We start from the raw sequence: 25910 nt of genomic DNA, 5'->3' as shown, positions 1-25910 counted from the left end.
AAAGAAAAATCATTCCCATTGTGAGTACCTAAGGTGTGTAATTTTGCCCTTTTTGTCATAAAACATTGAATCGCTTTCTGCAAAAGGTGGAGTTCATAGATTCATCCTTTTTTTTAAGATTCAGATTCACAAATCAAACTGGAATAACTTTTTATAGTGAGGAAAATGAGGTTTTTTTGCCATTGGATAATTCAAAAACAAATTTTAGCTCAGATTTCTTTCCAAAACAATTCACTTTTATAGTGAGATCAAGTACAAACATTTTGAGATTTGAAAATAAGATCAGACAGGCTAATTTGTTGCCAACCTATATGCTATCTGTTTTAACAACCTTGCTACTTGTAAATGCTTTAATTATTCTTCAGCTTTGCTTTATAAAAAGTCTAAATCTTCAGAATTATTCCCAGTGGAAATCTAAGTCTGTGACCCTATTTTTTCTCCTCTGAAGTTCCAGAAGGACTCCAGTGAGAATTGGGGAGCTGAAGAGGTATTGGAAAGAGGAGTGGCTGTTTCCATTCCATGGATCCCTTGGGTGCTCCTTCCCAATTTGTGGATATTGATTCTTTGCCATCTTGGAATGACTTCTGTGAGGAAGACCAACTGGACTCCCACAAAACTCCTTTTGAAAAACCACAACTTGATGTTAGATCACCCTTCCCATATAGGAAAGACATTAATGCAAAAATAATATTGTGGTAAGTTTAAAATAACTCTGGCCTCTTAAGTACCACGGTGATGAATGCAGTGATGACAGAGGGCCTAACAAAATGGTCACCACCACAAAATAAAGCTGACATAAGGGTTTTTTTTCTCCTTTCTTCCCTTGCGGTTTAGCCTTCAATGAAATCTGGGAAGAGAAAAGATGGAAAAAAGGCTTAAAGGGCGGGTGAGGAACCCAGAAGGCCTTCCATAATCAGCTAGAACAAAATAACTCTGTACTATTTGTTACACAGTATGTGTATGTATATACCTGGGTGTAACTTATCATCAACCACCTTTCTTTGCATACAATTTTAAAACATAACATACTGTTTTTTCTGGCAATTGTTTTACCTTCTGTGCTTCCTCATTTCATCTCACTTTCTTCTCTACATTCCTGTCAAAGACTATTGCCTGTCTTTTCCTGTACTGTCAGGGCCTGTTTTGCTTCTTCTCTATCTCTCTACTGCCATATGCTTTCTTTATGTTGTTCTCCAAGTTTGTATTCTTCTTCCAAAATTTGTCCATCTCAACCGTGTTTTTGTGAGCTAACTTACTCCTTTCCCTTGCTCACCCACTCTCACTTATCAACACCTGATACCCAGAAGACCACAAGTATGAAAAGTGGGGGGAACTCTCAGGGCCAGGAGTAAACTGAAAAGCCGCTAACCCCAACCCCCTTTCCACAGCTACTAAGAAGTGGGATTGAGATGGGATCTCTTGGCCTAGCTCATATGTCTCTTTCATGTGAGCCTCCAGATCCCCAGTGTCTAGCAGAATTGATCATACGTCCTTTCTCCGAAACTTTCTGGGTTCTGCACAAAACAAGGGTAATTTTCTCTGGCTTCATCGATGCCTATTCACCACATGTCCTCTTAGTTGTTCCAAGCTTGGGTGAGCAGGAGTAATGCTGCTCTAGTTTTCCCTGTCTGAGCCTCAGTTTGTTCCTTCAGTGCCTGTCTTTCTAATCCTACTTACCACTCCCCCTTGCAGCACCAGAATACAAGTGACCAGAATCTTGTCAGTTTCACAGTTGTCCACAAGCTTTTCAACACTAGCAATGAAAACTCAGCTGACCCCAGTCATTTTTCATTCTGCTGTAGCTTTTTAGTGTTCTGAGCAGCTACAGATAGACATGTAAGTTGACTAAGCAGAGTAAGACAGCAGTGTATTAGTAATAGCCTGTTCATGATTGGAAGGTTTTCTTTAAAATCAGAGCTCTACTGTTTCAGCAGAGGTTCCACTACTCAGAGGAGCTGAGGCTGGCCCACTGAATCTGGTGCAACATTTGACAGGCTGAAGAAGTATGGATAGTGTAATACTAGTATTCATGAAACAAAAGACAGACTTATTGGGCCTCCCAAATCTCTAATATTTCCCCCCTCACCCACCTTAAACCTAACTTTTCCTTCTATATTCTCATATGCCACAGGGAAAGTCAAAAATGAGTCCATCTTCCCTTATCACTCCAAAGACCCTCATTTCTATGTTAAAAATGCAAGACATTCCATAACATTTTGTTTAAGTAAAATTGGGGGGGGGGGTGTGACAGAACTCCTCTATGTATCCTGAAAAGTAAGAAAATACCAAGTTATAGAGTACTCTAACCTTGCACACTTCTAGTGGCAGACTCTGCATTGTTGCCAGGAACTTACTTCTACCTCCATATGATGATCAGGCTTGCTGCAGACAACAGATTAAACTCCCTGACAGCTTAACATGCAACTTTTTTACAGCTCATTGCTTAAGTGAACAGTGTATTGCTTATTGGGAAAGCAGGAATTTGCAGTAAAGGTGGAATTATGCCGTGAAGAACTATGAGTCTGTGGTCTGTTTCCATATTCGCGGGAGGTAGATTGAAGTTCATTGTGAAGACCCTGAATCTGTGGGTATGTGGTGTATGGACATTGGGACGTGGATGAAAAAATTCCTTGAAACTTGACTTTTCATTGCTTTTTAAGGCTTTTATTATGATGATGCAGTGTTTTACCAACCTTGATTCCTTCCAACATCAGCTTCTGTTTATGAAGTATCTCTCACAAGCAGGGTGGGAGAGAGGATTACAATGCCTTATGAAGCAAGGTGATAACCTTTTGGTGGTCAAGAAGTACTTGTGTGTTGTCAAGCTCATGTATCTAACCTACACTCAATGGCTTTGTTTTCTCAGGGAAGGAAATGTAGCTTTACTGAACTGCACAGCCATAGTAAATACCAGCAATGAGTCTCTCACAGATAAGAATCCAGTGTCTGACAGCATCTTCATGCATGCTGGCCCTGACTTAAGAGATGAACTCCAAAAACTCAAAGGTAAGAAGAATCCTGTTCTAAAGCAATGCAGCTGCCAGTATGTAGCAGAAGTTTCTGGGTTTGAAGTGCAAGGAAAATGCACAAAACACAAGTGCCTTTATTTCCTTTACCTGGCTTTAATTTGAAAATAGAAGAAAAGTTTTGGACAGGCTATGATAGACAATTTCCTCCATTTTTAAATCAGAGTATAGTCTCCCAAAAGTGTCTGGCATCCGTTCAAGTTGCTGAGCTTTTACTAGAAGATGGACACAGTTATCTCCTTGTTATCTGAAGCTGCTTGATGTCTTGTTCTCCAAAAGAGTGGTTAGGAAAGCACTTGCTGAAGAGACTAAACTTTTATGCTTACTTGCTGTAGTGTTCCTTTTTTAATGAGATGCTCACTACAACAGAAATCCAAACTCAACAAGAATTCACATTGAGTAGGTTCTATACATGCTGCTATCCCACAACCGTGAAACCTAATCTTTTAGGAACAAGTGTCTAAGCACCAGATAAATTGCTCCTGCCCTGCGTGGTAGAACAGAGTGACCTCTTCCTCAGTTTGTTCATTTTCCCCTTTATTAAGACAAAAATAGTTCCATAAGCCAGTTTAATCATGTTAAAATTGGAAGCCTGGCGATTTTGCTTTACTAGAGAGACATAATCTTTAATTACAGTGTTGTTTTTAACTGGATACTTCTGTATTACCAGTCTAGTATGAGAATACCCTCCAAATAGTAGCCAAGTTATTCTTTTACAGACCTCTATTTTACAGCTGAGTGTATCAGAGATTAGCAATTTGCTGTAGTCCTATAGGAAGTTATGACACATCTGTAATTAAATACGTATCTCCTGAACCCAGTATAGTTACTTGATCTTGATCTTTCTGTAAGTAGTAAGTCGAGGACTTTGTCCTGTAGTAGGAAAGTGGTGGCTATGTTTTCCAAGACATGCAAGAAGGGACATATTTCTAATCCAGTCCATGGCCACCATTTAAATGGAGATGGGATTCATTTCTTATGTTTACATATTCACCTCATTTTCCTGATTTCAGTTTTTTTCATATGAGTAACCCAGAATCAAAAGGAGGGTGAAACTATATCTGAAAATGACAGAAGTAGGTATCTTATTGTGGACAGTAAGCTCTGTCTTGTGCAGTTGGGCACAGTTTGAAGTATGATTGACACTGCAGGATTATCTAGAGCCTCAGATTTGAATTGCAGCAGGTTTGATGCAGCTGTTCTTCCTTTGCAGGTAAATGTAGTATCATTGCTTATTCTGGAGTAGGCTGGAGAGGGAGTATCCTCAGGAGGGATCCTAAAAATCTGAGGTCTTCCCTGCTCTGTAAGGCACTCTGTATAAGAATTGGGGTTAGCCTTCTGCCCCTCTGAAACTTCTTCTCCCCATACCAGGTGGTGCACTATTTGCCATCCTCAACCTTTGTAGCACAGATTCAGCCTCCCTGATCTGGCAGCCCTGGGACCTGAGCTGTCCTGGACCAGGGATTTTTATGGACTGGGGTGGTCAATTCTGCCCACCTACTGGCATTCCAGCCCTTGTTTTAAGGTTCTCATTCTGGCTGTCACATGCAGCTCCCCAGCTCCACCCACTCCCTGGCTCCAGACCCCAGCCACAGCTTCCCCAGGGGGCAGCTTTCTGCCCTATCGCAGCTGCAGCTTCTTGCCCAGCCCCCAGCAATGAGTCGCCGCTCCCTGGCGTGGGGCTTCTCACCAAGCCTCAGGGAGGAGCTGCTGCTCCCAGGCCAGGGGCTTTCCATCCATCTGCTGCTGCAACTTCTCTGGGACAGCTTCCTGTCCGGCCAGCCCTGGCCAATACTCCCAGCCTGGAGCAAGTGTCTCACTGCAGCTCCCTGGCGGCTGCTGCTGGCTCACCTAGTCCCCTTGCCACCAGACCAGCTGTGGCTGCCCTGCCTTGGGCTCCTGCCACTGTCCTGGCTGGCCCTTCCTTCCTCCCAGCCCTGGGACTCTCTGGTCCTGCAAGATCCGTGGTCCTGCCGGACGACGGATGTTGCTGGACAAGAGAGAGCTAGATTTGGGAGTTTCAACTGGTAGCAATATTGAATTTGAATCCATAGTCTCCCAGGTTAGCTACAACACATCCTTCAGACCAGTGGTTCTAGGTTGCTGATGGTTTCCAGGGAACACTTTGGGGTTAATGAAAATAAGAGGGGTCAGTTTCAACTATAGAAAACCTTCCTCTGATATTGCGTGCAGAGTAAGGCTGTGCCACAAATTGTAGCATTTTCACATTAGTTACTTGAACACAAGAGAAGTAGAAAGGAATTGTGTATTGAGTTGTAACTTTAATGTGTAATCCCTTTTGTCACCTGTATCCTTTAAATCACTAAGGAGTTTCTTGGTTTGGATTTTGAGTTTTCCTTGTTGTGGCAAGTTCATGCCCATGTTTAAATCAGGAACCAAAACAAAGGCTCTGAATCAGTTTAAATTTAACCCAAATCTGACCGACTATATAAAAGTCCTTCCTTTTATGGTGGTGTCTGAAGAATCCAGCTTGAACCAGGATATGTGAGTATCCTCTCAAGGCGTTATCTTTCTGAAGGCGTTATGACATAAATGATTTGCTATCGTCATTCTCTACGTCAGCGGTTCCCAAACTATGTCTGTGAGCTATTGCAAAGCGTTTTGCCAGTTAAAGTGATTGATAATGGTCTCTTCCCTGTTCTCAGGGGAAAAAATAAATTTTGGGATGCAATTTGCTTAATTTTACAGTTTTGCTCACCACTGGCTTAGCTCTACAGCGAACCCTGGCTTAAACCCCTCCTCTGCCCCATGTCACCGTGGCTCAAACATCCCAGCCCTGCATACCTGCAGCTCAACCCCCTGGCACCAGCTCAACATCTCCCAGCCCCACGTGCCCAAAGCTCAACCCCCTGGCCCTGGCTCAACACCCGCCCCCAGCCCTGCACACCTGCATCTCAACTCCCTGGCCTCGGCTAAACTGCCGTGATCTCCAACCCTGTGCAGCCACAGCTCAACCCCTCCTAGCCCCGCATGACCATGGCTCAACCCCTGGCCCAAGCTCAACTCCACCCCTCGCCCCCACCTCCTCTGCAGCCTTAACCCACTCATCCATCACATTAAATGTTTTAATTAAGTGTGCTGATTTTATTTAGGTTTTATCTGTCATTCCTGCTATGTGTGTGTTGTTAATGTCTGGTTTCATTATTTGTTGAGTTGTGTTCACCTTAAAATAATTATACTTAATATTATTATCCACTAGTAGAGTTCCTCGTAGTTAGTATGATGTACAAAAAAAAAAAAAAATGAAGTGTTCTGTGGAGACACTGTAATGTCCAAGCGTTCCACAACCAGAAGAAGTCTGGGAACTGCTGCTCTTGGGTTTGCTTCCTAGGGAAGCTCTGGCTATGCTTTTCCACCCGAAGTGCATGCAGTCCCTACCCACAATGCTATAGGAACCTTTCAATCACTTAACTATAGCATGATCTTCCAAAGTTATTGCAGGACGTTTCTCTGCTTGTCACGTCCTCTCCCCACTCATTTCCCTAAACCCTGAGAAAGTGTCATGCTTAAAGCATGTGACATGCTGCTTCTGCTCAAGCCTGGAGGCGCCAAGTGCTCTCTTTTATTGCTGAGCTGATTCCTCCATTCAGCTTCCTCTAACCCAGAAATACTTCAGAGAGGGGCTTAAATTTCTAGATGAACTGCTGTCAGTTTATCGTCTTCATCTACTGCCCTTCCGTATTGTTCAAGTATTTCCAACTGATTAAAAATATCCCATGATGGCAGTACAGGAACAGTCTTTCAGTTGCTGTAAGGCTCTAGTAGATGGCTCTGTTTCTATCCAAAACATCCTTTGACGGAGAAGTCTGAGTCTTCTATCTAAAGTTTGGGAGAGGATTGTCTAGTGTCTCGAGCAAGCACTGTGTAAAATGAGATCTTGGCTACATTGATTTTTACCACTTGGTTACTTTGTAACCAGCTCACTTCACTGTGTTTCACTCCTAATTTGTAAAACAGTCATAATACTTATGACAAACGTTGGCATGTCTTAAGAATGCTGTATTTAACATTGATTTTTCTCATCTGTTGGAGCCAGCCCTTGAAATTATTAAAATTTTCACTGTTATTTTTGCAATGGGCCATAAAATGTTCAGACCTTATATCCCTGAAGATTATATATATTTGTGTTGCTGGCTTGATAAGTGGGTTTCACATACAATCTAGAATCGCTAGAAGGTGATAAGTATGCAGAATCATAAGGTTGGCTATGCAAATGCCCAGCCTTTGAAGCCTTACCCATGCTGGAAAGGGACAGTGAATGGTTTTACCTGTTCTAAGAGGAATGGAAACAGAGAGGCTGAATTTGAACTGCTGGAAAGGAAAGCTCTTTATCTACAAACTGACAAGGGAAGGCAAACTTTGGAAAAGAGTTTGAAAGATTTTGGAACCCATTAGGGACTCTCATAAAGGCCGTTGGGACCCTGGTAAGCTTAAATAAGTTTAGATTTTTAATTTTTTTTTTTTTGCATGCTCTTGCCCTTTAATAAAGATGCTTGTTTTGAAAGAATTCTTTGTTGTTTATAACCACTGGCATACACTGGTCATAGCCCTTGGAGCGAAAGCAAAATGTAAGTGCTGGAGTTTACTCAGATGTGTCACGAGAAACACAGATAAGTGCAAGAGAACTGAAACCATAAACCTCTAGTCAGTAGTTGGAGAAATGTGGGTATCTGGCAAGAGATCTGGAAGGTTACCTTGAGGCCTGAGACTTGAGAGCGCAACCCTTGTGCAGCCACTAGGGTGGGGGACAAAGGTGCAACTATTCCAAAATTGTAACATCGTTCAATACAGGTGGAACCTCTCTAGTCCAGCACCCTTGGGAGCTGATCTTTGCTGAACCACAGGAGATCAAGGACATTTAGGGGTAATTAAGAGCTAAATAACAGCACAGAACACAGAGTCAGGACTGGTGGCTGTAAACACACTTTGTAGGACCATGGGAAACTTGGCCTCGCCAATGACAAGTGGTTGCTCAGCTAACTAAAATCCATGCTAGGTTACGGATGTTGCTGGAAGAGAGTATGCCAGGCTTGAGGTTCAATCTGTAATGGGCTTGCCAAATTCTTATATCCTACAGTGAGATCTGTGGGTAGCGTGCACTGCTGAAGTGCAAAGTAAGGAGAGATTGCTGCTACAGAAGCATATTATAATATCAGATATTTTTTCCTTCTCTCCCACTTTCATTTCCCATCCTGTTTTCCTGTCATTTTCTATTGTTTTGCACAGGAAAAAAGTTTAATGGGCTGCTTCTGTCATCCCGTCCACTCGGATGGATCGGATCTAATGAGCAGTTGTCAGACTTCGGCAACCCAAGGGATCCCCCTTTTGACTTAATATTTTCAGGGAGCTCTTGACCCTCCCTCTGCTCACTCCTTCTCCCTTTCTCTATTGTTTGCTCTCCCCCGCCCCCAGCCTTGCTTGCTGGGGCTGTGGCAGGGAGTTGGGGTGAGGGCTCTGAGGTGGGGCTGGGGATGAGAGATTTGGGATCTAGGATCTGGGAAGGGGTTCCAGGTTGGGGCAAGTAGTTGGGGAAGGGGGTGCTTGAAGTTAGTCTAAGCTGGGACTGGGATGCCGAAGGGGGTTGAAATGTTGAATCCTAATGGTGCTTACCGGAGCTCCCCAGAAGTGGCTGCTAGAGCCTAGCAGCCCTTTGGTAGATATATAGGCAGCCAGGGAAGCTCCACCTGCTGCCCTTGGGACTACAGGTGCTGCCCGGGCCTCCCCCTCCACCATCCCCCACCCACCTGACAATGGGAGCTGCAGGGCAGTGCGTAGAGCCGCCTTGGTCATCCATATGCCTGTGGGTGTCAGGGTCCTGGTGTCTGCTTCTGGGAAGCATGAAAACTGGGCAGGTAGGGAGCCTGCCTGAACCCCAGGAGGAGTAGGAATTGATCAGGAGGGCCCATGACCTCCCGGTGTTCCTGGGGCTCTGTGGACTACAGTTTGCCAAACACTGTTCTCAAACAGTAAGGGCAAAATGGAGACCTTTAGATGGCACTCTCAAAGGCACTTAAGTGCCTAAGCATGTGTTTAGGTAACATTGAGGGCTACTAAACTCTTGTTTCCTAACCCTGTAGGTGCCCAAACTCACTCACATTACAACCACATGGCAGCCTAAACTCAAAATAGGCTATTTTGGCATTTGGCGCCATCTGCCATGTAGACGTAGACTTAGCACCCAACCTGTTGTGCTAAAAGTTGTCCAGGCGTGTGTTTCCTTCTCTGGGTAAGCACCCTGCTGCCTCATTATAGGCATTTGGGTACCTCTGTGCTGCCTAATCCCCTGTACCATACACAGACCAGGGGAAGGTGGGTCCTCCTCCACTTAACACAAGTCTGCTTTAGTTGGCATGGGCAAAAGCCAGGTAACTCCACACACACAGCAGAGGAGGACAAGCTCTCTTATAACTTGCAGCCCGGTGGTTAGGGTGTTCACCCAGGAAGTGGAAGACCCTTGTTCAATTCTCCTCTCTGCCTGATGAAAGGGGGATTTCAGTAGGCATCTGCCACCTCTCGGTGAAGTCCTCTACGGGTTGAGATATAGATACTCTGATTTGGACCTCCCTCAATCTCTCACCTATAGAAACTGTTCCATTCTCTAACCTGTGACCTCCCTACTTTGATAGTGGTTTACATCAAGAAACCAGAAGAAGTGTGGTGTTTAGTGGGGGAGGAGCAATCGCCTATTTTGTGTTTCAGCTCTCAACAAGAGGTGGGGAAGCAGCAGGTGGGGCTGTTGCTGAGAGGGAGCGAATGCGCCTCAGTTCTGTTGTGTAGAACAATGGAAATACTTTTCTTTGAGTTGCAAGGAATAATATTATTCTACCTCACCAGTGTGAGTAAATTCCCCTCTCCTTAAGAGGGGTTAGAATTATAAAAGCCAGTCTTATACTAGTGAATTCCTGGAGTATGTCTCAATCTTAAAGGGAGATTTGAGAAGAAAACCCCTTGTAGTTCCTGGCTAGTAAATTGGCTCTTCTCTTCTGCCTTAAAGGTATAAGAAGTCTAAATCCACTGAAATAGATTTGAGCCCAGATTACTCACTGCAAAGTATGTAGTGTGCCACAGGCTGTAAAACAGATGCTTAGTAATGGTCCCCAGAAGGCTACAAATATGTGAGGAGGGTGGGGGGAAAGGTTCCCATAAGGCTATGTGTATGCAAGGAAACACTGCTGTCTGTGGGAGACAAATTTTCCAAGAGGAAGGGCATGAAATAGAACAATAAAAATGTATATGGAATACCCAGCATTCTTCTGGATAGTGTGATTTCTTTGGCCTCTCTGGAGACGTTCAAAACCTGGCTGTTGAAAACCTTGTTGATTAAACCACAAGAAACAATTATGCGCTATTCTCCAATGTGACATGCAGGAAATGTGCTGCTAGGTCTCATTCATCTTTAATAGCTTTGCCAACCACAAGTTGGCTAATTAATGGGGCCATCTCTGTCTCCTGTACCAAGATGCTTAATCAGACAGCAGTTGCCCAAAACCAAATGCTTTCAAATGATCTGGGTTTGTCTGTGTAGCACATTTCTACTGCAATTGTCTCTCCAATATACTGGTTTGAGGTTGTTTTAGGCCTTCATATGCAGCTTATTGAATTACTCAGTGCTTCTTTTCTACTGCTTCAGCACTTAGCTTCTGAGAAGCAGACTGAAGCCAGGTCAGCAGACTGAACGTCCCCAGGCTAGCTGAATTGCTGTATATAGCATCTTACCATCCTGTGGTGCAGGAAACATCTTTAGCATGTGGCTGCTATAGTATCATAGCAAGAAACAGAAACTAATGAGGTGGAAGTGAGTCGCTGCAAAGTGGGGTTTGGTGTAGTGCTGAAGAGAAGTGAGGTGCTTTACTTCCTGCTTTATGAAGACTTCTGTGTCTTATCCTTCGTATGTTTCCTTAGGATGCCGGACGGGGGAGGCAAAACTGACGAAAGGATTCAACTTGGCTGCACGATTCATTATTCATACCGTGGGACCCAAATACAAGAGCAAATATCGCACAGCAGCTGAGAGCTCCCTGTATAGCTGCTACCGTAATGTCCTACAGCTTGCAAAGTAAGTACATGGGCCTGGGTCTGTTACACGCTGCTCCTGGGCTGCCTGGTGTAGGCAGAATCTAGGTGGGTGTGAACACCTATCAGTGCGCACTCAGATGGAGGCAGAGTCTGGGATCCCTCTGCTCTCTCATTGCCATACTCTGGGTATGTGAGTTGCCATTTTGAAGGGAGAGAAAATAGGCAAGCACAATTGACTTTGTTATACCAGATCAAGACACACATCCCAGCCTGCCCAAAAGATAATACAGATTGCCTTAGGGCAGAGATTCCCAACCTATGTGTCCCGACCCAAACAGGGGTTGCCACTAGATTAGGGAAGGGTTGCCAGCTGGGTGGCTCCAAGCCACATGTGGCTCTTTAAGGAGCCATGTGCAGCTCAGGACGCTGCCACCTGACTCCTTCAATTCCCAATCCCTGCCCTGCTGTGCTGAAATGGAACTCAGTTTAATTGGTTTAACTGATAGCAGGAGGGATCTAGCCACTAAACCAATTAAACTGAGTCCCATTTCAGTGTGACAGGGCAGAGAACTGCCCACACTTCGTGTAGGGGAAGGGAATAGGATAGTTGTGGGGAGTTGTGCAGAGAAGGTGGCAGCAGCCCAGTGATAGAGCAGTAGGGGCGGGGCAGCAGCAGAGCTTGTGTGAGGTAGGTCTGGGGGCGGGGCCGTTTGGGGCTGTGATGGGGAGAATGCCCCTCTCTCTCTCTCCCACCCTGGGTATTGAATTGCCTTGGGTCACAAAGTCTTACTGAATTGTCAAAATGGGTCGCTGTCTTGAAAATGTTGGAAACTGCTGCCTTAGAGAAAGACCAGTCATCTCCCGTTCCAGTTTGTAAATAGTGTAGAAGGCCAAAAATGTATAATGCTGTATGTTTGGAGAGGGGGATCCCCTTAATCTGAAATACAAGTATGCCTGTCTTAGCAGGTATGCTACTCATAATGGCATTACAGATCTATAATTCAATATGTGTCTGTACGCCTCCTGTAGTGCTGAGTGGCTATAAGACTGAAGAAGTGCTTTCCTATCCTGGTGTTTTCCATGTGTTGCAGAGAATCCCATAAAATCTTCACACCCTGAATCAGGGTGTTTAAGTCCATAAATTATTAGTTTATGGCTTTTACCTTTTGTCTTTGGTTGTTTCTGATTTTAATGTGTTCAAATGTGCTGTATGCCTTTTGGCTTTTGAATGCTTGAAAGTTCTTCCCTTATGACAGCTACTGTCATTTGAGCAGCACCTTTGTGATAAACAGTGAACAAGGAGTAACATCTAAGAGTGGAGCTATGTGGTTTCTCAGAGAGAAAGGAAAACAACTTTTTGGGATATTTGAAGATCTGTTTGTTATGGTGCAATGATAGCTGATTCATAGTCTCCAGAATAAGCCCACTTTTTCCAGAATCCCCCAGTTTCCTCAACTCTACAATCTTGTATGCTTTAAAACTGTTTGCTAGACTGAGCCTGAGGAGACTGCTGTAAGCTTTGACGTGATTTGGACACAAGATTTCTGAATCAAGATACCTTGAAAACAGAGTCCTATAGAGACTCGATCCTTCTGAGTTTGTGGGAGGGGTTGATTTTTGTATGAAGTGGCAAAGCCGGAGAAAAGTAAAACTTAGTTTACTAAATGGCCTTAGGTGACAGTCACCTTTCAAAATATAAGAACTTTGGAATTTATAAAATTGGCCGTCACCAGCTTTGATCTTGGTTGAGCTTATTAAACAGTTGCTGGAGACCTGCACTTTTCAGTTCTTAAAAAGTCTTTGAGCTTGCTTTTCCTGCAGAGAAAAGGCCAACAGCATAACAAATCAGTAGGAATGCTTGTTACTGTGAAAATAATTATTTTCACACTCAGGGTGTGTCTACACAGCAAAGTTATTTTGGAATAAAGGCCGCTATTCTTCACTTATTCCAAAATAACACTGCTATGTAGACGTAGCGTTTCAGATTAGAGTCCCTGGAAGCAGTGTTTCGGTGGGCTCTAATCCAGAATAGGCTCTATTGTGTGTGAACATTCTATTTTGGAATAACTTTTGCTTATTTTGGGACTTCCCTTTAGTGTGGATGCATTATTCCAGAATGGTTTATTTTGGAATAACATCTTGGGTGCATCTACACTAGCCGACTACTTTGAAGTAGCTGGCACAACGTCGAAATAGCACGCGTCACGTCTACACAGACCGTGCGCTATTTCGACGTTAGGTGGCAAGACGTCGAAATCACTATTCCTATCCAAAGATGGGAATAGTGCCCTACTTCGATGTTCAACGTCAAAGTAGGACGTGTGTAGACAGTCCGCATCCTGCTACATTGAAATAGTGGGGTCCTCCATGGCGGCCATCAGCTGAGCGGTTGAGAGATGCTCTGTCCAGCCCCTGCAGGGCTCTGTGGTTGCTGCGTGCAGCAGCTCTTAGCCCAGGGCTTCTGACTGCTGCAGCAGCAACTGCTGCTGCAGCTGGGGGTCCATGCTGTGTGCACAAGGTCTGCAACCAGTTGTCGGCTCTGCGGACCTCGTCCTGTGCAGGCCAAGTGTGTCTGGGAGGGTCACTTTTAAGGGAGCGGCTAGTCCAGCCTTTGACCCGGTCTACAGGCTTTGACAGCCCCTTATTTCGACAGAGAGCGCTTGTGTGTGTGGACGCTCCACATTTCCTTCTGGGGTGGCTCCTTTTGACGTTCCCCGTCACTACTTCGACATTGAATGTTGATGGGACCAGCCTTGGAGGATGTGTAGACAATATGTGTTGAAGTAGCCTATTTTGATGTTTTTACTTTTGAAATAGGCTACTTCAACGTAGTGTGCTAGTGTAGAGGTAGCCCTTGGGAATAAATTTGCAGAATCACTCGTAGTGTAAACCTACCCCCAGGGGGCAGCGTGGAGGACCATATAATCTTCCTAAGATTTATCATGGATTCTAGCCTTGAGCATACCCAACAGACCCCACAGGAAGGAGGGAGTACTCTGAGTTTCCTTCCATCTGTTTTCACCGGCCCTCTGTTGGTCCCCTGGTTTGCAGCCATGAAAATTCTTTTTGGCAAACAGGAGGCTTAGTCAAGTGGATAAAACAGAGAAAAGCTGGGTCTTATCTTATGGGGAGCTTGGTATGAAATATGAAGAAGTGATCCGAGTGGATAGAAACATTCAAGAGCAAATCAGTGAAGAAAGTGGGGGCAAGCAGTGCTTCCTGCTTTCTCCACCTAACGCGCCTGTTGTGGCTTGTAAGATGAGAATCCCTCTGTGCTAACCAGAAGTGGTTCCACAAGTTGAGAAGAGGGAAGTGCTAGTACCTTATCTGACCCACTCATCTGCTTTTTGCTTCCCACCTACTGCCAATAGTTCACTTCTGTCTGTTTTCATGCCTGGGTTTCTTTTCTCCCCTTGACTTTAGGGAGCAGGCAATGTCCTCTGTGGGATTCTGCGTCATAAACTCTGTGAAAAGAGGCTACCCATTGGAGGATGCAACCCACATAGCACTGCGTAAGTAGGCTCTGGAAGGTCGCAGTGTCCTAACACTGCATCGCGTGGAGCCCAGTCCTATGCACTTTAGACCAAAATAACAACAGGGTGGGATGGGAGTGTTAAGCAGCAGAACGTTGAGCCTTCCATTGAGTTAAAGTCGCAAGTGCCTAGATATTTCAGTCAGCATGGTTTTACCAGAAATCTGCATTTGTCACCAGAGGTAAAACTGGCCCAGTGCTTGAAATCATGCTGGATTTTAGCTTCATGTACCCATCAGATGGCACATGAATGTGGAAGAGCCTTCAGGGTGAAGAGGGGAGCTGAGAGAGACTTAAGCAGGGAAGGTGGCCTTGTGAATCACAGTTCTGTTCTTCCCCAGTGGCACTAGCCCCTGTGAGGCTTTGCTGTAGTTTAAACCACTTACGTGCGGAGAATTTCACCGCATCAGAATACTGGGAAATGGATCCTTTTTCTCCAAACTGCTGCTATTGCATGAAAAGGCCTACGTAATTTAATTTGTTTGGGTTTGTTCTTTGAACAGGTAACACCCCTTCCTTGCTTCTCTTCATTGCGCTGCTGCTTGCTGGCTTAGTGGTGTGAAAACACACACCCATCGCCCCCTAGCACGGCAAGTTACAGCACTGGAAAGCATCAGTGTAAGCTGGGCTGAAGCACTGGGAGCTGTGTTCTCCGTGCAGTTTTCCGCTCCCCTCATGGAGATGGTGTTCCTAGCACACTGACAGAGCTCTGTCTCAGCACTCCTGTCCAGGCCACACTGCCATGTTAAAGCATTGCTGTGGCTGCGCTTTGGAGTTTTCAAAGTGCACAAAGCCTTAGGCTGTTTCTACACTCCCCCTCTCCCATCAGAGGGGGCATGGTAATGAGGCAATTCGATGCAGGCTACTGAAGCACTAATGTGCATATTCAGTGCCTCATACGCATAATGGCAGCTGCATGAATCTCAAAGTGCAGACTTTGAATTGCAGACTGACAGTGGAGATGGGGAGCAGGTTGGTAGTAAGCACCCCACTTCAACATTCCCTTACTCCCACAAAACTAGATTGGAGTAAGGGCATGTCGCAGTGGGGCGCCTGTTTCGAAGGTGCCCCCATCTCTACTGTCAGTCTGCACTTTGAAAGTGACACAGCTGCCATTCTGTTAATGAGGTGCTGAATATGCACATAAGCACCTCATTAGCCTGCTTGGAATTGTCTCTTTACCATGCTCTCTCTGATGGGAGACAGGGTGTAGAAGCAGTCTTAGTTGCAGTCTCTACACATTCATACAATCCTGTAATGGTTTGTGACATTGTGGCCCTTTGTTTGCGCTCCTCTTTTCAAGTGCTTTCATCTTCGAATTACTAACTCAGCGCTGACAAGATCACAGCCCAGAGTCTCTATCTGCGTCATGAGGACATCCCCATCTGGGGACCTGGTTACAAAACAGTTTTTCTCAGACCATTAATGTTGAAGGGAACTTGGCTGCATCGTCACATTATGCTGGAGCTTTGGATTGTTCAAGAAAACAGGAGAGAGGAAATAGTTTAAAATCTGCAAACTAATTTAAAATACTTTTTGAAGTTTTCTCCAAGGCATTGGCAGCACTTTACATTTGCAACAAGCCAACAGGGGTGCACAGTCGGATGCTACAATAAAAGGCATACAGAGTGAGTGACAAATGTCACTATACACCTCTTTTCTCCAGTGCGTCAGAAAATCATTGGGGTTTCTTATTTCCAAATGCATTGCCCTTTGTGCTGGTGTCTTGATTTGTGAGGCTTTGTGCTGATGAACTGGTTTGGAGCAGCCTTTACTATTGAAAACTAGCTTGTGCGCAGCTTGGGGTTGGCTTGAGACATTTGACTTTCTTGGAAACTTGCAATGCATGTTGGCTTGTTATGGGACTTGCACGCAACACATGTTAGTAACCTTTTCTAAGAGTATTCCAGAGGCTGGAGCTTGGCTTACAAGGAAATGGATTGAGAGGGTCTTTTGGGAGCTCTGAAACACATTTCACGTCTTCCACTCCTCTTAGGAAACTTGCCAGGCTCCTCTGCCATTCAGAGGCCATGTGCCCACAAATTCAGTTGCTGATACCTTGCGACTGCTGTCCTACTTTTAGTGCCAGTATTTTTGGTTCTGTAACCAGTTCCTGTTCAGCATGAAGGGAAGCTTGCAAGAAGAGAAGAACTTTTCCTCTGTGTTGAGTGCCCCATTCTGAAGTGTCCCATACATAGAAAGTAGCCCCAATAGAAAGTAGTCCCAAGAGACTTGCATTCTGAATGACTGAGAAAATACCATTCAGACTCCTAAGCTGAGGGTCTGTTGTATAATTCATATGATGTTGGCTTTTTTATTTCTTTTTGATTTAATGTTGAGGGGTCTTGCATGTGTGTGTTGAAAGATTTGGATGAAGAGGGTATGGACATTCGGTGTTTATGAAGGAAACTTTTCCCAATAAGAGCAGCAGCAGGGGAAGAGCCAAAGATGAATGGAACCAGGCCATCCAAAAGATGTGGAGAGGAGTCAGGCTTGACCAGAACAGAGCATGAAGGAGAGGGAATAGAGAGAATTGGGAGCAAAATTGTAAGCAAGATCAAAATTGTGTAGAACCTTGCAGTTGAATTTTCAGAAGCATGAAATTAGTAGATGAACACTGTACCTGAAGGGATTTGACCAAATGTGACATGGTCAGAGTGTTGTAGTGGAAGGCTTTCACTAGAGGAGAATGGATGTGAGAAGGACATACATGTCTGAGATACTGTAGTTATCAAATGGATAAGTGAGCTGAGAGAAAAAGGCAGCCTCTGAGAGATTCCATGAAGGAAGAAATGACAGCAGTAGCCAGGTGTAGTGTAGTAGCATGGTGGTGTGTATTAACAGGACAGCTGTGTGTAGAAGTTTATTGTCCCACTGTATTCAACCCTGGTGAGGCCTTAGCTGGAGTACTGTATGCAGCTCTGTGTGCCATGCTTTGAGAGGTATGTGGACAAATTGGAAACAGTCCAGAAGAGAACAAAAAAAGTGATTAAAAGGCTTTGGAAACCTGACCTATGAGAAGAGGCTTAAAAACTAGGTCTATTTAGTTTTGAGAAGAAAAGATAAAGGGGAACCTGATAAGAGGCTTCAGACATGTTCAGGCTTTTATAAAGAGACTGATCAATTGTATGCCATATCCACTGAGGGAAGAACAAAAAGGAATTTTCTTATTCTGCAGCAAGGGAGGGATAGGTTAGATACTAGAAAAATCTAACTATAGGAGTAGCTCAGTTGTAGAATAGGCTTCCCAGGGGAGTTGGTGGAATGCCATCTCGGGAGGGTTTTAAAATCCAACTTGGACAAAACCGTCATGTATAGTTTAGATGTATTTGATTCTGCCTCAGCATGGGGAGCTATAGTTGATGACTTCTTGAGTTTCCTTCCTGCTTTACATTTGTTATTGTATAACTATGGGTATTCCTAATATCTAGTAAACTGTCTCTGTGTGGTGCCCACTCCACCATGTATGTGCCCTTAGCTGCCCATAAAAGTGTGGATGATGGAGTAGGGACCTTCCCCATCTTGCCAGAGCTGGGGAGTTTCTTTCATATTTGCATATAGCTAGTGAATGTTCTTGACTATAGCTGAGATTGTAGCTCTGTCTGTGTTTGTTTGCTCAATGTATTAATTCTCTTGCTCGCAGGCACAGTCAGAAGATTCTTGGAGATTCATGGGGAAACCCTGGAGAAGGTGGTGTTTTCAGTCTCTGAGCTTGAACAGGTATTTCGGATCAGTATTCATCTTGCCAAAGTTCTTAAGTGTGTTCTAATCCATAGGGCATTGAGGCCAGTTTCTCCTTTGTCAAGTTGTTGTATCTGCCCCTGTCATGATTGTTAGTTCCTCCACATCCTTATTAGCTCTCTCCTAGATATCTCACCAAAAGCATCTCTCCCAGTTCCTTCCCGCTCACACCCTCACTGGTAGATGCAGATGCAGTACAACCCATCCCACTTGTCACTTAAAGGTTCCTGACCCACCGTTTGGGCACCAGCATGAGGGATATGGGTTAGATGGGATGTTTATGTAGGATGGGCTTTGCCTGTAAGAAGGCAGAGGAGTCTCTACATTCAAAATTCCCAGCTTGCTTCCCTCCTGCTGAAGACCCTCCCTGCTCCCCAGATTAGCATCCCCTCAGATACTCTCACAAACCCCTAAAAACTGGCTGTTTCAGATGTGACTTGTAGAAAGTGGCTATCCATTGTTCTGTTTCCAACCCAAAAAGCCTTAAATTCGGCACATTAACACATGGTTTAAATCATGATGGGAACTTTGAGTCACTATAGGGGCTCGTCTGCATACTTGGCTCAGTCTAATTCTTGACCTTCCCCCCCACCCCTCCACTCTCTGATTTGCTCACCTTGATTATCTTTTTCTGATCTGTCCTCCTTGCTTACTGTTTTTGGTTCTCTGTGCCTTAAATATTGAGTCTGTTCTGGTCTGGCTCTGGTCTGAAGAAGTGGGCCTGTCCCACGAAAGCTCACCTAATAAACCATTTTGCTAGTCTTTAAAGTGCTACTTGACTGCTTTTTGTTTTGATAGTGTATAGACTAGCATGGCTTCCTCTCTGTTACTATCCTTTGACAGTGTGAGTGTTGACCTTCTTCCTCCTTTCCTCACTGTATCTGTCTAGCATGCCTCCTACAAATATATGCATGACACACTGAATCCAGTCAGTGTTCTTGGCACTGGGACCTGGAATATATCGTGTACTATTTTAAGAACAATCTGTGCTTTTAAATGGGCAGGCCTTCTTCAAGTTTATCTGCCAATTAGCAGGGAAAAACAATGTGCCCCTTCCCTCATATTTTTTTTTAATCACAGATTGTTCTCTACCCTTGCTTGGCCAGGGGGCGGTCAAAATGCAGCCTGCAAGCAACCACTTTTAAGAGGACCAACCTGCAGGAAGGACAGATCATGATATGCAGGGCTCCAGCTTCATCCAGGCAGCCTTTGTTAGGGTCTGCCATCCTTGCAAATTTTTTTGTTTAAGAAACAGTGTGGCTTCAGTCTACCCCAGATGATGTAAATCATGGGTGTCCAACCTTTTGGCTTGCCTGGGCCGCATATAAAATATATAATATAGTTAATGTATATAAATCACATAATAATGTTAAAAGTTTACAATCTTGTGGGGTCACATTACTAGCTGTCTGGGGCCGCATGCGGCCCGCGGGTTGGACACGCCTGATGTAAATTATCTCAAGGTAAATAGCCAGTATGGCATGAGATTGGGAAACATTTGATTGTTCCTGCAAACAAGTCTCAGCATTTAGGATTTCAAGATTCCTACCTTCCAAACAAATTAACATCCACTGACTTAAATTTACCCAAGGTGAATCTAGTTTAATCTTCTTAGACACTGCTATATTACTGTTTCTCTTGTTTTGCTTTCACCTGTGGAACTACAGACTTGGATATCAATAATAACTCAAATGGAAAAGCTCAAGAGCTAAAAATGAAGTTTGGCTTAGCATCATCAGTGTTACAAAGGTATAGCAATCTAGAAGTATATGAAAGGAGTTAAATTGTAAAGGAGGAAGAACTCTTTAGGCAGGTACAATTAGTAATAATGGACTGAAACTGAGGGAGAACAAGTAGGCTGAGAATCTCAGATACTGAAGGGGTGATCTGCAGTAACGGTATTGTCTCGCAAGAGGGAAGTCCATTTCTGCAGATGCTTGTCTAGGTACAACTTCAGTGACATATGCTCAAGGGTACAAAACTGCCCTGACACATCCTTAGGGGAATGAAGAAGTGGGCGGAATGATATGACTTAACATTTCTGTGATTCTTTGAAACCTCTTTAAAGCTGTGGCTGAGTCCTGTTTAATCCTCCTGTCTTTGGCAAAAGCTCAATAGAAGAAAGAGAGACTGACTGAAATGTACCTAGGAGAGAGATCCATTATTTCTGTTTCCTCTCCCCACACAATTTACACAGTTACAGGTTTTTCTGCGGCTGTATGGAAACACAATATTTCTAGCTGTCTCTGAAAAAATGGGGATGCCTTGCAAGGCCTTCTCAAACTTTCTGTCATTTGTAGGCCACTTACCAGAAGCTGCTGCCTCTGTATTTTCCAAGGTCATTGGAAGAAGAATGTCAGTCCTTACCGTGCCTTCCTGCAGATATTGGCAATTCAGAAGGGGAGCCAGTAGTACCAGAGCGGCAGATCAGGATCAGTGAAAAACCAGGTGCTCCAGATGGTGAGTTACAATCCCACTCTAAAATAAGTGTCTTGGCACAAAAGCCAAGGAAAACCAGAGCGCATCCCCAGAGAACTATGAATTCCATATTTTAGATGGAGTGTCCTGAACAGAGAGAATCCTCAGTCTGAGATTTTTATCCAGGTCCTGCGCAGGCAGTTGCATGGATTCTACTGCAGTAACGTCTACTTTCTCCCTTTTGGATGTGGTAGGTGGTTGGAGCATGTGGTGGAAAGACAGCTTTCCATCCTTTTCTGTGGCAGGAAGGGTCCAGAAGAACCACACGTGAAAAGAAGCAGTCTCTGCAGCTCCTGTCTCACTGAAACGCACACAGTACATTGTCACTGTCCCCAGGAGTTTGGTGTAATTCTCTTTACTGTAGCACACAGAAAAGCAGTGCAGGTAGAAAACAATGTGAGGTTGTTAGTAAGGAAATCAGTGTTGTGGAACAAAGTTGGCCAGAGGCACACAGTGGAGGAAGTTCTTCGTAAGAAGGGTCAGAAAGGAGGAGATGGAGATGATGATGATGGGTGGAAGGCTCGTGACATTGGTAAATAAAAATCAAGGACACAAATAGAGCTTGAGTTAGCTACAAGACAAGCTGATGCAGATGAGACATTGAACGGTGGGTAATGAGGTAGTTGGTTCCTATTCCCGCTGCACATGGTAGTGGACAGTTTATCAAATGATGATCTCGCTCAGTCTGATCATTCAAGGTCATGATAGCTCTCTGCATCTCAGTGCTGGTTCTGTGTTTCTTTGATATGGCTCCTGATTGAGCAGCAACATATTGCTTTATTGACTCAGATTAAGTAGCTGTCTCTTTCTGTTGTCACTTTTTTTCCTCAAGCCTCAAAGTATAGGTAAGTGTTGGTCGTGGCTGCTCATCTGAGTCAGTCATGCATCACTAGCTTCAAAGGCAGAAAACATTTAGACTCTCTCTCTCTCTGGAAGTTCCTTTGGGCCATATTTTGGAAACATGAACCTAGAGTGTGGGAAGTCTGCTCCGAGTACATAGTTTTTGAGAACAAAAATCATTTGTTCCTTTCCTTCTGTTCCTTTGGAGCCTCCCCACATCTTGGGGAATACCTCTTGCTTTCTCTCAGCACAACTTTTTCTGTCCAAAGAATATGGTATCTGTCTGGATCTAACCAACTAAGCAATTGTCACCACCTATGCTGGTACCAGAGCAAAAGGATGAGGCAGATGCTTACGCTTGGATTTTCCCTCCCTGTACCTCCCTTCATTCTAATCCATTGCCCTACTTTGAAGTGACTGGGAAGTTGGTTGTCTTAGCAATTAAAATGGATAAGGTGGTGACTGAGGAAGGGCTGGAAACTTTAACACTGTCTCTCTTGAAATCACCCAAGTTCAAACATTTTTATCACCATCTCATGAATGTCTGCTCTGATCATTTAGTTGATGAGGTGGTGATAACATCCAAGACCTGTCTGTGATACAGCTTCTAGCCCTTCTTGTTGCAGGTGGAGCTGCACCTAATGATGAGTTCCAGGTTTTTCTCCCCCTGAAGTGGACAAAGGCCATCCATCTCTTCCAAGCGTGCATTAGACAAAATGCCTGTCTGTAGTCACCATGGCAATAAGCCCGGAAGGGACAATTGTCTAACCTGACCTGTAGTTTAAGGGCTGGAGAATGTACTTTTAGTATTTACAAAGCAAACTTGCATTTTAGGGCACTTTTATAAGCATTAAAAATTGGAGTCCCTGTGTATATGGTTACAGCTCTGTTGCAGAGGTGGACAGCTTTGGTCCAAGGGCCACATCAGGGTATGGGAATTCCATGGAGGGCCATGAATGCTCATGAAGTTGGGATTAGGTTACAGGAAAGGATGAGAGCTCTGGTTGGGTGTACAGGCTCCAGAATGGGGCAGGGGATGAGGAGTTTAGGGTGCAGATGAATCAGTCTGGGGGCTGGAGGGGTGCGGGTTCTGGGCTGCACTTATGTTCTCAAGCAGCTCCTGGAAGTAGCAGCATGTCAGAGCTGACTGGAAGCAGGACATGGGGATGCAGCCAGATGGTGTAATATGCTGCCCCCATCCACAGGAGTCACTCCTGCAGCTCTCACTGGCTGTAGTTCCCAGCCAATTAAAGCTACAGGTGCATTGCGTGGGGTGGGGACAGCACATGGAGCCTTCTGGCTGCTGCTACACATAGGAGCTGGAGGTGGTCCACGCTGCTGCTTCCCACATGTAGCAGGGCAAGCCCCAGACCCCAGCAGGAGTGCAAGGACAAGAATAACATGGCTGATGGGCCAGATGGGGTCCAGTCGTTGTGTGCTGCCCTCTAGTCTACAGGTTGGGGCAGGAGAAGGGGGATGGAGCAAGTGGGATTGATTTGCCCAAGGTCATGGACTAAGTGGCTAACAGAGCTTAGATTAGGTTTCAGGAGTTCTTGTTCTCAACTCCATTCTAAGTTCAGTGGACTAGAACCACAGAAAATTTGTGCGTCATAACATGAGGTGGTGTCTTTTGTGTCATGGCTGCACTCACCTTGTGGTTTAGTCATTTCTTATTAAGAACATAAGAACGGCCATCCTGGGTCAGACCAAAGGTCCATAGTATCCTGTCTGCTGGCAGAGACCAATGCCTGATGCCCCAGAAGGAGTGAACAGAACAAGTAATCACAAAAGCAATCCCTCATCTGACATTCATTTCTAACTTCTGATAAACAGAGGCACAACATTCCTACCTATCCTAGCTAATATCCATTGATGGACTTTATCTCCCTGAATTTGTCTAGGTCTCTTTTGAAGCCTGTTAGTCTTGGTCTTCACAACGTCCTCTGGCAAGGAGTTCCACAAGCCTACTACGCGCTGTGTGAATTAAAACTCCCTTTTGTTAGTTTTAAACCTGCTACCCATTAATTTCATTTGATGATCCCTTAGTCCTTTTGTTGTGAGGACAAGCAACTTTTGCTTAAACACTTTTTCTACACCAGTCATTCTTTTATATGCCTCTATCACATCCCCCACCCCTCCTTAGTCTCCTTTTTTCTAAGATGAAAAGTCTGTCTTTTTAATCTTTCTTCGTAGGGCACTCATTCCAAACCCCTAATCATTTTTGTTGCCCTTTTCTGAACCTTTTCCAATGCCATTATATCTTTTTGAGATGAGGTGACCACATCCGTATGCAATATTCAAGATGTGGGTGTGCCATGGATTTATACAGAGGCAATATGATATTCTCTGTCTTATTTTATATCCCTTTTTTAATGATTCCTTGCATTCTGTTTGCCTTTTTGGCAGCTGCAGCACATGGAGTGGAGGTTTTCAAAGAACATCCACAATGACTCCAAGATCTCTCTCGAGTGGTTATGGCTAAATTAGTTCCCATCATTTTGTCTGGATAGTTCGGATTATTTTTCCAATGTGCATTACTTTACATCTATCCACATTAAAATTCATTTGCAATTTTGTTGCCCAGTCACTTAGTTTTGTGAGATCTTTTGAAGCTTTTCACAGTCTGCTTTGGTCTTAACGATTTTGAACAATTTAGTATCAGCAAATTTTGCCACCTTTTCCCAGATCAGTTATAAATAGCTTGAATAGGATTGGTCCCAGTACAGACCCTTGGGGGACACCTCTAGTTACCTCTCTCCATTCTGAAAACTGACCATTTATTCCTACCCTTTGTTTCCTGTCTTTCAACCAGTTTTCAGTCCATGAGAGGAACTTACCTCTTATCCAATGGCAACTTATTTATTTAAGAGCCTTTGATGAGGGACCTTCTTATTATTGATGCATTGTCATGGTTCAACAGTTTGATGTTTGTAATTTTCTTATATGTAGTCTGAGCATGGGCTTCCTTACCACTTACTCCCCTGTGCTTCCATTGCAGATCAATCAGATGAGGAGGGGCTAGAAGCAGATCTTTCATTCATTGGTTCCCACGCATTTGCCCGCATGGAAGGAGACGTCGATAAGCAGAGGCGCCTCGTCCTTCAGGGACAGTTGTCGGAGGCAGCACTGCAGAAACAGCATCAGAGAAAGTGAGAACATATTGCCTGTTTCTCTGAGTGAATGTCTCAGCTAGGCCTGTGACCAGTGTTCCCTGGAAGCTGAGCACTGGGCGGGGCTGCCCAGGAGAGTCAGGTGCCACCCTGCTGATGAGCAGAGCACCCACAGCCAGCAGCATGTGTTTCTGCTAGTGGTGCACAACCCCATATGCCTTGGTGCACATAACAAAATGTATTCTGCCCATGGATGGGAAAAGATTAGCGGGAGCCTTGCCAGTGACTCTGGGAAAGATTCTTATGCCCTCTTTCTGTGTCACCCAAGGCCTAGTTCACTTGAGTAAAAGTGCAGCTGTGTTCACTTCTGGGTACTTGAGTACACTCCAGATGCACTGTGCACGTGTGTGTGCTTTTTACTCAAGTAGTTTTTCCAAAGGAGACACTGGTGGCTTGTAGGTAAGTACACTTCACACACACCCCCCACCCAAAAAGAAGACAGCTGTACTTTTAACTCAAGTAACTCTCTGGGTTCTTTTTCCACCCCGGTCTTCAGTTTTGTCACATTGATTTCATACCTGCAGGACCTAGACCAGGGCTCTGAAACTTTTGGGGGGTTACACTCTCCCCTTTGCCTTTCATACTCTGCCCTTGCAGAGCTGGAGCTGCAGCTCAGGGGGAGGCCATGCTGGGGGCAAGTGGGGAGCCACAATTGGCTGTGGTGGGGGCATCCTGTACTTTGGGGACGTCTGACCTAGACACATTAGAGAAATTGTACTGCCTGTTGACCACTAGATAGCACAGTCCCATCATAGCTTCCTGGAACTGAACCACCTCTTGTCCTTGTTCATAATTCCTGCCCTTTGGCATCCTTGGCACCTAATAAATTCCTTTTGCTTCCTGTCTGCTTCAGGTGTGAGGGAGGAGACAGTTTTGAGATGCTGTATTTTTTTTTCCTCAGTTTTTACCTGGTCTTTACATATCAGAGGCAGGATCAACTGCCTGCTAGGGACCCAGTCCTATGTTGTGATTCACATACATTGGGCCTCAGACTTTCATTGTTTGTTTGAAGCTCTAAATTGTTTATATAACTTTGGTATTAGATGACAAAGTTACTAGGCCCATCTTCTGGATTTAAAAAACAAT

General features: G+C 44.5%; 1 protein-coding gene across 2 annotated transcripts in view; it reads left to right on the top strand.

The window, feature by feature from the left end:
• Positions 1 to 25910, top strand: part of GDAP2 (ganglioside induced differentiation associated protein 2) — a 41787-nt gene that overhangs the window by 1804 nt on the left and 14073 nt on the right. For both annotated transcript variants that reach the window (XM_074983585.1, XM_074983586.1), the window contains exons 2-8: positions 449 to 695; positions 2867 to 3006; positions 10950 to 11103; positions 14487 to 14575; positions 18239 to 18315; positions 20637 to 20796; positions 24653 to 24803. In XM_074983585.1, the coding sequence (XP_074839686.1) occupies positions 520 to 695; positions 2867 to 3006; positions 10950 to 11103; positions 14487 to 14575; positions 18239 to 18315; positions 20637 to 20796; positions 24653 to 24803 (947 nt within the window). In that variant the 5' untranslated portion in view covers positions 449 to 519. The remainder of the gene's footprint in view (positions 1 to 448; positions 696 to 2866; positions 3007 to 10949; positions 11104 to 14486; positions 14576 to 18238; positions 18316 to 20636; positions 20797 to 24652; positions 24804 to 25910) is intronic.

Source organism: Carettochelys insculpta, chromosome 1 (assembly GCF_033958435.1).
Source record: "Carettochelys insculpta isolate YL-2023 chromosome 1, ASM3395843v1, whole genome shotgun sequence".
NCBI lineage: Eukaryota > Metazoa > Chordata > Testudines > Carettochelyidae > Carettochelys > Carettochelys insculpta.
Note: the sequence above shows the minus strand (reverse complement) of the source record. Positions and strands in the feature narration are given on the sequence as shown.